Below are 13415 nucleotides of genomic sequence, written 5' to 3'. Positions count from 1 at the left end.
ACATGCGTTTAAGCCCAACAGAGGACTTAAAGCCCATTCTCTTCGAAGACCCACAAGCCCAAATCAAAGCACTGGATAGGCGCCCAAGGATCTCTAGAATCTGCCCGAACAATCCAGAAATGCTTTCCTTTTGCAGTGAAGTGTCACCCTCAATAATGGCTACCCCAGACACGCAAGCCGAACAACTAACACAAATTCTAGAACTAAGACGCTCATCAACACGAAGGTCCTTACCCAGGGGATCAGGCGCTTGCTTCTCCATGGCGGAGCAATCCACCGGCGGTTGCTTCTTCAAATCACACCATCCCGCCACTGACCTAACATCAACGACCTTTGCCGCATCCCATGAACCCGACTTATGACCCGGAGACCGGCAACCCAATGCAGAGTCGGTTGCTCCCGAGCGCACCACCTCCGCGAACGACGGAGGGCCAGTTCCCTTTCCTAGCTTAACACCCGTCGGAAAACCACCAGAAAACGGAGACCCTTTTGTGGCTCCAAGAGAATCCAGACCTGTGCTCAACTTTGCCCCTTCTACTTTCCCATCCTTCTTGTCCGACGCAGACAAACCAAGCCCGCAACCCACAGAGAGAGAAACATAAACAGTTCTCAACTCACCGGAAAACTTACGCCAACCCCATCCACCGCGCTCCTCAGGGATCCGAATGAGCCCTCTCCGACCACGCAACCCATAGGCTGCCGCCTCTAAGAACCGACCAGCTTTATTTTCACCTCTACGGGCAATCGGAAGTTTAGACTCTTCCCTGAAGGATTTGACGAAGTCATGATCACCAGAGAAACCCAAGAGAGTCTCCAACGTCGACGCAAGCCAATCTGAACACTGAGTGCTCAGGACGATCGCCCCGAAGAAGCTTTTTCTCTTCTCCTCCACCCGCACCATCGAAGCCCCCTCCAAAACCGAGAGAGAAAAGGACTTCGACTCCACCGTAAAGTTCCTTTCCATCGCAGAAATACCCGAACTTATAAGACCAACCCTGAGAAAGAAAGCATAATGACCGGCGAGGAAGACCACCCAGACGCAAAGCCCACGGGCATACACCCCAGCACGAAACTCCCACGAACAGCCCCTCAACACAACCAGCCAAAAACCAGGACCAAGCGAGTTCGGAAAAGGAGAAACCAGAGAAAACCAGTTTGACGCACCCAACAAAAATGAACCAGAACCAAACTCTGGTGGGAAGCGCCTACACGCGCCACCACTAGCAGGAGGGAGGAAAAAGAGAGCGGGGGACCTTATAAATTTTTTTTTTTTGATAAGTAAGAAGAAAATTTTATTAAAAAAGCGAAAAACGCAATCAAGTATACAGGGGGTATACAAGAGAGACAATTAAGAAGAAGAAGAAGAAAGCAATACAAGGAAATCGTTATAACTAATCTCTAGAGGTGCTAAATACGCAGCCGTCCAGGAGTACAAAGAATGAAGAAAAAAGGAAATAAGCTCCTCTATGGTTCTTTCTCTGTCCTCAAACTGTCTATCGTTGCGTTCCGTCCACAAGCACCACATAAGACAACAAGGAGCCATCTTCCACACGACCGCACTACGGGACCGTCCCCCCGACCACCAACATGCAAATAAGTCTAACACCCGAGAAGGCAAATAAGTCTAAATATTTTGAAGCATATAACATACATTCCTTTCATACGTCAAGACCTTGTTCACTAGGTCCAGACTCCCACATCATTTATTGCAAAAGAAAAAGGCAAAACAGGTTTCAAGATAAAGTATCACAAAGTCATCCAGCCTTCCAAGATTTTTTTGCAAACAACTATGCCACAATAATTGAGTTTCCTTGCTTAATACTAATTCTGATTCAGACACAAGCTGTTCCCATTTATAAGGCAAAAATTATACATTCCGAAAGGATTAGACAAAAAGTACCTGAGTAGGAATTTCATTAGGTGAGGAGATGCCAAACAGTTGTTGCAAGATATTTGAATCCACCGAGTTCCCAATATATACCAAACAGTCCTCACCATTCTCCAGAAGATAAATTCCGTCGTCATTAACATGATCACTAGAAAGCGGAATCACAGGAGGAACAAGTGATTCATCCTTATCCTGTCAATTAAGAGAAAGTTACCAGGTGGTTTTAAGAGCATGTTAGAAAAAATATCACATAACTTTAAGTGGCATATTCACACCTTTGGACCATGGTTGTGGATAGCCACCATCCTTGGATACACCAGAGGAATTGCCAAAGGAGTAGAAAGGTAGGAAACATAATTGATCCAAATAGACCGATCATCTATTCTCCCATCACTTTGCAGTCCTGTACTTTTCATTAATGCTGAAAAGAAACAAGAGAACAAGATATATAAACCAATCTACAAAATAGTGAATCTAACAAATATCACAGGCATCAAATATTGTCTGCGGTTCCAAATTTTCCCAACAGAAGCAACATGTTTGATGACAACCATGTTTATCAGGAATTACCATTTAGAAAATATAAATATACACACTTCTCAAATGTATGAAAGACCCAACCTGCACTAATTTAATATGGAAGGCAAAAAGAAGTAAAAGAAAACGAAGGTGAAACTTCATAGAGATTTACTACTCAAGATATACATGGGTGGGTATATGCAAACAGTAAAACTGCTGCAGTAGCATGTCATCTTTTGAAGCAGACAGCAAGAGGCTGAAGAAAGAGAAACCTTTATAGACCAAAAAGTATGCATATTGGTGAAAGTTTGCTTGGGAGCACTTGCTACCTTGCTCAGACAGTTGTTAAAGTTTAACTAGATTGCAGTAGTTAAAGATTATTTGGTTGGTCCATGGGCCTTTATTTTGGGACTACCTGTGCCATTTGAAATTTTTGGTGTCTTCTTTTCTTAAATTTTTATAGTTCCTAATTTCGACTCCATCTGTATCTTCATTATTGCTTAAAATGCTCAGCTGTGATTGCTAGGATTTATTCTTCTTGTTTCCATCGGAAACATATGTGTTTTGCTGCCTGCTGCAATTTAAACCTCTAAACCCACCAAATTTGTTAAATATTCCTAATTCCATACCAAAATTCCACCCCACCACCCTCTGATTTCCCGTAAGTGTTTCTGCATAAACAACAAGGACTAATCCCCAACATAGTACCAAGATCATTCTTATAATATTATAGCAAGAGAAAGATCCATTCCCCACCCCACTAAAAAAGAAAAAAGAATAAAAACCCAACTACATGAGAGAGTGAGCCTTTGGGTTCAGGAATGGCATTTCTACAACCATGGACAGAGCAGTATGTCTAGCGTACACAAGAAAAGTTAATAGCAAACACTCTACAGCACAAAAATGTTAGTTGTACAAAGTTTTACCAAAATGTGGCAGCTTAAACTAAATTCATTCCTATAACTTGACATAAACAAATTGGCTGAAAGGAATATACCAAGGGTGTACAGAGGCAGCAGCTTAAGTGCCTCAGGAAGAATCAGCTGTCCAGACGATGTTACTGTAGCACAAAATTTACGATAAGAAAGCAGAATGCTGATACAAAGATTTGTCACTTGTTCCCGGACTTGCAAGAGTGGAGAGGATGGAATTTTATGTGCCGCTACAAGAGCAAAATTAAAATAACTGTTAATAGTATTCTGTCATATAAAATCAGTAAATCGAAAAGAAAAAAATGAAACCATGAATCATAGAGCTTCTGTTAAGATGTAAAACAACACTAGCAAGAAAGGAGGCAGTGCAATGTAAGAACCCCTAGAGTAGGAGAGAACATTAAAAATCCGTTATTGTGAGTTACAAATAATGATCGCAATGAATCTGTTGTTATGGATATCAAAAGGATTTTTACAAAACCAATGAAAATGCAGAGCAGCAAGTAAAAACAAGATCTAATACCTTCTTTCAAAAAACAAGCAAATTGAGTGTCCAAGTCCGCTGAGCGGAATAGATTACTTAGCATACTGGTGCAAGGGAGAGATAAAGTCGTAAGTCGAATTCTTCGTTGGCCATACACAGTGGTGTAAAGAAGGGCACACTACACAAAATAAACAAATACATACATAAATAAATAAATAACACTAATATCTGTAATACTAATAACGATAACAATAATGATTTACTTTCGCCCACTAACAGATAAGACAAACATCATCATAAAGAAAAAAACAATATGATCATTACAAACTCCACTTCAGAAATTTACTTGTACCTGAAAAGCACATTCCGAGCCATCCTGCAACTTATCATCATGCTTTAAGGTTACCATTATGGTTTTGTCACAGTCAATCTGCAAAGTAGAAAGATGTGTTAGGCTTAAAGAAAACATGGTAAAAAGAACTACAGAATCTGCCTCAAATAAGAACCACCCTCAATAAGAATACCAGAAAATATACCAACAGGCCTAAGGCAAAATAAAGAGAATGATTTTGAATTTCGTCTGATGCTTGAATTCAAATTAAGAAAACCAATTATATAATCATCTCTAGCGGATAAATATTGCCTACTATAAAGTTCAAAGATAAAATGCCAATATCTTTCAATAAATTTCCTACGGAATGATTAAAAACTTCAAGATTTCAGTGTTATTGCTGGTCAAAATAATCTGTAATTCTGTAACATTAAACTTTTAGTGGAAAATAAAAATGAATGTCATATACTAATAACTCAACGATAATCAAACATGATGTAGAAATACAAACCCCAGGTAGGTCAACATCTGTCGGGGTGCGTTTGCAAAAGTTTCCATGGTATTCTTGAACTTGAATACCCTATAAATGAAGAAAACAATATCAACTTACTAGAGTAGGACAAATATCAAGAATATAGAAGCTTACATAAAAAGAAACTTCAGTGTACCAAAAAGAATACCTGGCTGCATCTCACACGCATCACTGCCTCAAAACCTTGGGGCCTTGTGACATTCCATCTAAGATCATTGTAAAGCTTTGCAGAATCAGAAACAGCCGAGAATGGGTAGTAATAATAAACCTGGAAGAAAGTAGAAGACATTCAAAGTTGAATCATGAAACAGCCAATACACAAGAAAAACTAGCTTTGTTTGATAAAACTTTTTTCTTCTCCCTTTTATTCCCTTTTCAAACAAAAACAATAACAAACAACCGAAAACACGAAACAATCAAAACTATTTTTACCTTTATGTTACATCAGAACACTTTCACAAAAAAAAAAAAAAAAAAGCACTCTCTAAAAAGCATTAACAAACAAAGCCTAACCAGGGACCAGAGAAACATTGATACCTGTCCTCCAGTTGTTCTTGGGACAACAGAGATAGAAGCAATGTCCACATACGTCTGGGTAGTAATAAATACATCAACACAAACCTGGAAATATCATGATAATAGCAATGAGCCCAAATAAAATATGCTCACTCGCTGCTTTAATCACTAACGATTGTCAGTTGGCAGAATTTATTATCAGAATCCTTATTACAGTCAATCGAGAAGAAATTAAAGTTAACCTGATACTCAGCAAATTCCATTGCCATCGTCTTTAAAGTTTTGTCTGCTGGTTGGAGCAATTTATGGGCCTCCTGAAATCCAGTGGGGAAAAATATTCAATTCAAAACCACAACACTAAATTGTCCTCCAGTACTGATTACCACTAGCATTACACTACAAATAACGATAGTTTTACATCTAATTAACAAACACAGAGATGAAATAGAAAACAAATTGAATGGTTCATTGGATGAAATAAAAAACAAAATGAATGGTACATATAATCAACCAACCAATTAAGAAGTAAATATTAATTGATTCTCTTTCATTTGGGGTCTAGGGGAACAGTGATCTGGCCTTATTTTACTGACTGACAATACCACACAGCAAAAGTAAGAACAACAGCCATCATATTTATCCAAAGAACGCACAGATGGTAAGACAAAAGATAAAAATAAGATCCTAATACCTTCTGCCGCGCAGATATATTAGTTCGTCCCTCAGCCTCTCTAGCAGAAAGTGATCCAAGGCCAATTGATGGCAAGACTGCAGAAAACACAATACAATCATCAGCATCATATGATGCTATAAACTTTCTAGTACATCTTTATGGATTTCAAGGGAACCAAAGGTTGTGAAAGAAAATGACCAAGCTATACAAAAATGGCTTTGAATAGCAAGTTAAAAGCTCTAAGACTTGTGAAGAACAACACAACATACAGAAGACAAGAACTAAAACGCTAGCTTTTTCTAATTTCCTAGAGTTTCTGGATTTGTGTTCTTTTTCCTCCTAGTTAGCTGTCTCTCTTGTATACTCCTTGTGTACTTGGGTCTAATAAGAGAGAATTACTTGAAAAAAAAAAAAGGGTAGTGCAATGCTAGCCAAATCTATAAAGCTGGAGTTTCTAGTAAATTAGCTGCAAGATGACATAAAATTAAAAGACAAACACCATGGAAACAACTCCAGTCATTGTTTTTTTTATAAAGTAAGAGAGGTTTTATTAAAAAACGCAAAGCGCAATCAAGTACACAGGGGGTATACAAGAAAGGCAATCAACTCCAGTCATTGTTAGAACAGGTAGATTATTAAAACACCTTGATAATGCACTCTGGGCTCTGTATATTCAGCAACACAAACAAAAAAGTTATTGACTCAAGCTGACAGGAGGTAGGTTTGATTTAATGATTTCATGACACCAGACAAAATTTTCCATTAGCCCCACAAGAACCCCCTTCTTCATATTCGCATCTCATGCAAAAATCCTAAATTGCAAAACTCTCATGAAAGTAGGATGGAATTCTTTACCACCCAAGGGGGCAGTTTCCAAATTCACTTGCAACAATATATCCTACATTTAGCAGACTCATAACATCGAAGGTTGTATTTCTAGACAGTGAGGTCATTAGTATGTTCTACGATTGATAGCAATTTACTAAATAGAATTACTTTTCCTGTTTTCATAGCTATTTCTCAGCAGTTATTATCGGACTTGGTTATCAATGGATGTTGTCAAAGGCAGTGTGCTCGAAGACAACTAGTAAATCATTGGCAAGAATTAATCTGTTTAAGTGAAAGTACCCGTCAAAATTCTAGTGGAGAGAACATTAGAAGTGAGCAACAAAAATATACCTGTACTGACGTTAATGCCAACTAATTAAATTGCATAGAAATTCTTAGCAAGTGTATCCACTTCTGTACCTCCATATTACACGTCCATTATTAATCCCATTTAATGATTTTTTATAACACTCTGCAAAATGCAAAACATCTAATCTTAAACTTTGTTCAAAAAACCGCATAGCTTAGTTATTACAACTCAACCATTCAATTAGAATACTTATAAAAAAAAAAAAAAAAACTATTCAATTAGAATACAAGCCCATTTGTTTGACTCCAAGCAACTCAAGTCTCACATCCAGGCTCACCATTTTCTTTAACCCTAGTGTCTGAGTTCTATGAAGAACTCGCACGTAGGATCAGCTATCCTTGAAATTTTTTCTCTCTTCCCTCTCATGACTCCAACTGAGACATGCCTAACAGAACCATGAGCATAATCTGCTGTGTAAAGTCCCAAATTGTCCCTACCCTATATTCTAAAATCATCCCAACACAGGGACAGTACCTAAGACACCACTGCGAGCTAAAGTACTGAGTCTCAATTTCTTTTCTAGTTGGGGATCAGAAGCCAGCGTTAAATCCATTAAAAGCAAAAGTTGCTATATGCAGTTCATTGAATGATAAACCTAATTTGAATTATAGATCTATGACATGTATTCATTCTGTAGTGGATCTCGTACAAGATCAAGTCGGATTGGCTCGGGTTCATTTAGAAAATATAATTCTCTTGCCGGGATGATGACCAACCCTTAAAAACTTAGAAATTGAACTGGAGACTACTCGAAGGAGTTGTCAAACGATTACTTTAAAATAAAAAAAAAAAATCCCTCTTGCAATTTCTTCCATTTCAATATTAAATCCCTATTGACATGTTAAATTTCCTAATATCTTCCGGATCAGATTTCCAAAGTGAATTGGCTGTATAAACGCAACCAATTGCATCATAATTATTAATGATCGTACACATATCCCCTAAATTTGCATCCGCTCAGCAGGCAACTGCAACATCAGAATGTCAAGGCATCACAGGCACCTAAATCAAACTAGAAACAATGATGGTTTTGTTTTTGTTTTTAATTTTTTTTTTGGGTAATCTTCTACAGACTTCTTTAAGAAGAAAACTACAGGAGGGACACAACATAAACGACTGCATACACAAACATAAACAAGTATGTAACAAATCTTATATTGTAACAGGCCAATAAAACAAATAATATTGTATAGAAAATTATGAGCTTACCTGATTGAAATACCAAAACCTTTCCGCCACTACTCTTTATTGCCAAGAAAGCAGCCTGAATGGGAACAAGAACTTAAAACTATTTTTTTTTTTTATGAGTAAGAGAAATTTCATTAAAAGCGCAAGTGCGATCAAGTACACGGAGTATAAAAGAACGACAACTAAGAAGAAGAGGAAAACAAAACAAGAAAATCATAATAACTAATCACTATAGGGCAATGTGCAATAATTAAAACTGTTGTAATGTGCAATAATCAAATATCTCTCTTTCTATGAATTCTAAAACATTAATGCACAATAGTCAAATATCGGTCAATGTAAATACATGTGTCAGTAAATTATACAATATTCAAAGTTCTCAGAATCTGCTGACATATGAAAACAACAGGAAGAAGTATTTTACTTTCACTCGCTGATACCAGAATATAATAAAATAAAAGCAAGAAGCTTCAAATGTGGCAAAGACACTAATCATATCCTGTTCTTTCAAATACCATGTTCAGCACCAGCACCAGCACCTGAGCTCATTATGCCCTAAGTTTGGGAACACAACTTTTTTTTTTTTTGATAAGAGAAATATCATTAAAAAGCGCATAGCGCAATCAAGTACACAGGAAGTATACAAGAAAGGCAACTAAGTAGAAGAAGAAAAAAAGACAAAGGAAATCATTAAAACTAAACGATAAAGGTGCGAGGAACGCCGCCGACCAAGAGTACAAAGAATGAAAGAAAAAGGACATGAGTTCCTCAATGGTTCTTTCTTTGTCCTCAAACTGCCTATCATTGCGTTCCCTCCACAAGCCACAAAACTTTTATTTCATAAAGAACCATAAAGAAATGCCGAATTGCAATGGATATGTATGCTTCATCTTATCATTATGTATTCATATGATGAAAAATAATTTACAAGAAGACATGTGGAATACATTTATCATGGCCACTCCCCTCCAAAACTGGGGTTCATAATCATGACACAATTCCTAAGCATGTTCAATATGGTTTGATACTATCAATTGAAAAGGCATATACATCATGCACCACGAATGGACAGAATTGCCTTGTATAGAAGCGCATACCTGGACTGCAGCACCAAAGGATGATTCAGCAGGTGTTCCGTTTTTCTTAAACATGGTTGGAATGGTTTCCAGCAATACCTCTAAATGTTGTCGGCCCTAAATATGAAAAATAAACAAATATAAAAAATGGTATTTGGAAATTCATTAAATTGAAAAATATTAAATGAAAGTGCTAGAGATCAACTTCTTAGCAGAACCACAAAAACAACCGAAAGTGAAGATTTCACAGTTTAAACTAACCTCAGAAAGCTGAACAACAACATCAGTTTGGAGAGGAGTATAAACATCTTGTACATCAGGAATAACGAGCATTGATGGCTGAAAACATATGTTGAAGAGTGAAATCAGTGTGAAACATTTCCAAATTATCAGTAAAACTACAAGTCAAAGCTACCAAGAGTTACAATGTTACAACAAAATAACTACAAGTCAAAATTTGTTTGCAATCCTGAAAATGGTACGAAAAATATTTTCCAGCGTTTGGTTCATAGGGAAAATCAACTAATATTTATTATATCTTGTAACTCTATTTGGGCTCCTTTATGGGTTGTTTGGCTGTTCTTTCTTGGGTTTATTAAAAATCGTAAGGCGCCCCTAAATACACGGGTAGTATACACAAGAGGCTCCAAACAAGCATGAAGCCCAAGCCCTCAAACCCAAAACCCACTAAACAGCAAGGCCCAAAAAATAGGTTATGCCTCAATAGGTGAGCAATTTGTTTGGGAGATCAAGTAGGGCATGATAATATCATGGAAGTATGGAGACTGGCTCCACTGTGTTTAATGTGGTGCCTTTGGAGAGAACATAATGCTCGGAGCTTTCAAGATGTAGAGACTTCGGTGCTAGAGCTACGGAGGGTCATGTTCAACACTTTATATACATGGACCACCACAATAAAACCATCACCAACTCTTGCATAATTAACCCAAGAAATCCCAACAAAGAGAACCATTGACCAGAACTCCCTAGCACCCATGAAGAAAAATGATGATCAACTGTCTTGTCACTCAATCACTATGCACAATACAACATGTCAACATCAATCAATTATTATCATCTTCGTCTTTCTAAAATTATCCACAATCAAAATATTGTGAGCCACTATCCAAACCGAGAAAACCACCATTGCTGGAACTTTCACCTTGCAAATGGAACGCCAAGGAAACTAAACCAGCAAAACTCCTTTCAAAACCCAACAAAATGATCGTACATCAAATTTCTTGCTTTTTGACAAAGCCCATCCCAAACTGTCTGTCCCCATCCTATTAACCAGCAGAGCATACAACAAATCAAAGATTCAAACCTTAGACCTGATGGGACTACCACAAAGACCAATGCTCTTACCACTTGAGCCAATCCCTTGGAGTTAACAAATCAAGGAAACTATGGAATGATTCCATCTCCAAGCCCTAAAACCCTAGCAAATGTAGGATGCCAATGAATGACACTTTTGACAACCTGCACATAATCTGCTACTGCAGCCCCCTATCTATCGCATCTCAAAATAAATCAGTAAAAAGGGTCTTCAAAGGCAACTCCCCAAATCCGTCGCTACTTACACCACAGACGCATGCAAACACGTGCAGAAACACATGCATTATTGATAATACTAGCACTATTAGTGATAGTTTCTTCAACAATAACTGTTGTGGATCTACAAGCCCTAACATACCTTTAACCTTCAGATTAACAGCCTATCCCAACATAGGATGGATCTTCAAAATTTTAAATCCGTCTTTAACAGTGGTTTATAATTTCGGCTCTCAGCCAGCCATGTCATACATGGCCCTTCCAACTCTTACGGCAAAATTTTTCCACAATTTTAATTACACAACAGGACCAAACAGGATACAACAAAAATAAACTTCATTCAAAGACCAGGATCAACAAGCATACAGAAGATGATGCATATAATGTTTCATTGCAGCTCCAACCACTACTTGAAGCAGGATATGTATGAATTTCCCTTTCTCTTTTTTTTTTTTTTTTTGATAAGTGTGAATTTCCCTTTCTCTCTTTCACTAATTATAATTTTCTCGATTGGTGTCTCTCTTGAATACTCCGTGTGTACTTAGTTGTGCCCCTTTGTGTTTTAATGAAATTCGATTACTTGTTAAATTAATTATCCCACATTCATCCCAAAAAAAAATTAGTTCATGCATATTCTTATTTTTATTTTTTTCACAAGTTCATGCATATTCTTATGACCCAAAAATAATGAATATCTTAAATTTTAATGTGAATAAAGTTCTTAAAACTTTTGAGAAAGGCCAAATTATTGCAACTAACAGTAACTAACCTGCCGCAGTGCACGTTTCAAACAGTAAAAATGGATAGTGGAGTCAAATGTTGCAATTCCAACCATTGTCTGAGGGCCTTCCTGCAATAATATAACCATCAATACATCAGTCAAAACTTTCAGGAAAACAACAATAAAGAATATCTTTTTGTAAATACGCACAATCAAATAGTAAATACCATACCCATATGCAAATAGGCATAAACTTACAGGAAGATCAGAAATAACTTGACTGATTGCACTGCAAGCTGCAGCAGTTGCACCAGTTTGTACGGCATTCATGGATACATCGATGAGGAAGAAATAAACAGGTGGCATGGGGCCACGCACCTGAAATAAGGCAATTGAAGCAAAAATTACTTGTCCAGCAACCCAGAGAAAACAATAACAGGAGAAACAACTGTGGATGAGACTAAGAACAAAGGAATCATTTGACAACTACATTATATTCAATTACTTCACAACAATATTATATTGAACTACTCTCAGGTCACAGCCTATGATAGAACAAAACATTCATATCATTTGTGTGACGATAAGATGCTGTTTGGGTGACCAAAAAAATGTGTAATTTTATTAAGAAACATTAGGTTATATATAAGAACAAGCAGCAAAAGAAAAATTATTCATTCACATAACTTATTCCACACCACCAAAAAAATATTATCCATAGGCGTAGCAAAGCTGTTTGGCCACAAACTACACAACAATATTTTGCAACTTAAATACAGTGAGATACCAAATGCTTCTAGCAAATATATATATATATATTTTTTGTGTAATCCAAATATCATTAAAATCGTAAGGCGCCCACAAGTAGGCATGAAATATACAAAAGAAGCCACATAGCTAGTAGGGGAAAAAATAACAAGAAAATCATGATAATTAATTACCAATAGAAAAACAAAAACAGTTGTCCAAAGATACAATGTATTGAAAAACAAAGACTTCAATCTCCTTCAAAGTCTTCTCACGGTCTTCGAAACTTTTATTATTCATTTCCCTCCATGGACACCACAAAAGGCACTAAGAAACCCTCTTCCACACAACAGCACTTCAAGTGATGCTAGCAATCCACCAACAAGCATACAAATCGACTACTCATCTAGGCATGAACTAAGACAACCCAAATCGACTGAAGAAAACCTTCCAAATGGCACAAGCAACCTCACAATAAAGCAAAAGATGGTTCATGGACTCTTCATTCCTTTTACATAAACAACACCAATCAACCACAATATCGTGCCGCTTACAGAGACTATCCATGGCAAGGATCTTTTGATTCTTTCCTAGGTCCGCCGACCAACCAAAAAAGCCACTCTCAACAGAACATTATTATGCCAAACAATTTTCCAAGAGAAATGGACACCATCATGACAACCCATGACACTGTAGAAGGATTTAACATCAAACAACCCATTTTTGGAAGGGACCCACCATAGCTCGCCCTCCCTTTCTTATCTCACTCTTGCTAAATACAACACCATGAAGAACGAGGTAAAGGCTTCCATCTTTCAATCACGAGACGCTCTAGTAAAGATAACGTTCCACTAAATGTCACCTCCAGAAAATCCCACGAGTGTCGCAACAGAAACATCCTTTATGAAACAATACCAAATAAAACCATAAAGGCTTCCTTAAGGACCGTATTCCCACACCAAAGATCATGTCAGAATCTAACCTTGAAGCCATCATCCACTTCAAATCTAGTATGACTACAAAACTTTCCCCAATCCCTCCTAATATTCTTCCATAAAC

The 13415-nt window shown here is 37.3% G+C and overlaps 1 protein-coding gene across 2 annotated transcripts in view; it reads right to left on the bottom strand.

Annotated features, from left to right (window-relative positions):
- LOC133879518 (protein transport protein SEC24 C-like) overlaps positions 1-13415 on the bottom strand; it is a 28057-nt gene that overhangs the window by 5003 nt on the left and 9639 nt on the right. For both annotated transcript variants that reach the window (XM_062318093.1, XM_062318094.1), the window contains 15 exons: positions 11868-11987; positions 11658-11738; positions 9599-9676; positions 9359-9454; positions 8283-8337; positions 5894-5970; positions 5445-5516; positions 5224-5307; positions 4835-4954; positions 4666-4734; positions 4176-4253; positions 3863-4001; positions 3405-3569; positions 2164-2309; positions 1901-2080 (listed from right to left, as the gene is read on the bottom strand). In XM_062318093.1, the coding sequence (XP_062174077.1) occupies positions 1901-2080; positions 2164-2309; positions 3405-3569; positions 3863-4001; positions 4176-4253; positions 4666-4734; positions 4835-4954; positions 5224-5307; positions 5445-5516; positions 5894-5970; positions 8283-8337; positions 9359-9454; positions 9599-9676; positions 11658-11738; positions 11868-11987 (1560 nt within the window). The remainder of the gene's footprint in view (positions 1-1900; positions 2081-2163; positions 2310-3404; positions 3570-3862; positions 4002-4175; positions 4254-4665; positions 4735-4834; positions 4955-5223; positions 5308-5444; positions 5517-5893; positions 5971-8282; positions 8338-9358; positions 9455-9598; positions 9677-11657; positions 11739-11867; positions 11988-13415) is intronic.

The sequence above is a fragment of the Alnus glutinosa genome, chromosome 10 (genome assembly GCF_958979055.1).
Source record: "Alnus glutinosa chromosome 10, dhAlnGlut1.1, whole genome shotgun sequence".
NCBI classification, from domain to species: domain Eukaryota; kingdom Viridiplantae; phylum Streptophyta; class Magnoliopsida; order Fagales; family Betulaceae; genus Alnus; species Alnus glutinosa.
The sequence above is the reverse complement of the archived record's forward strand: the minus strand, read 5'-3'. Positions and strand labels throughout refer to the sequence as shown.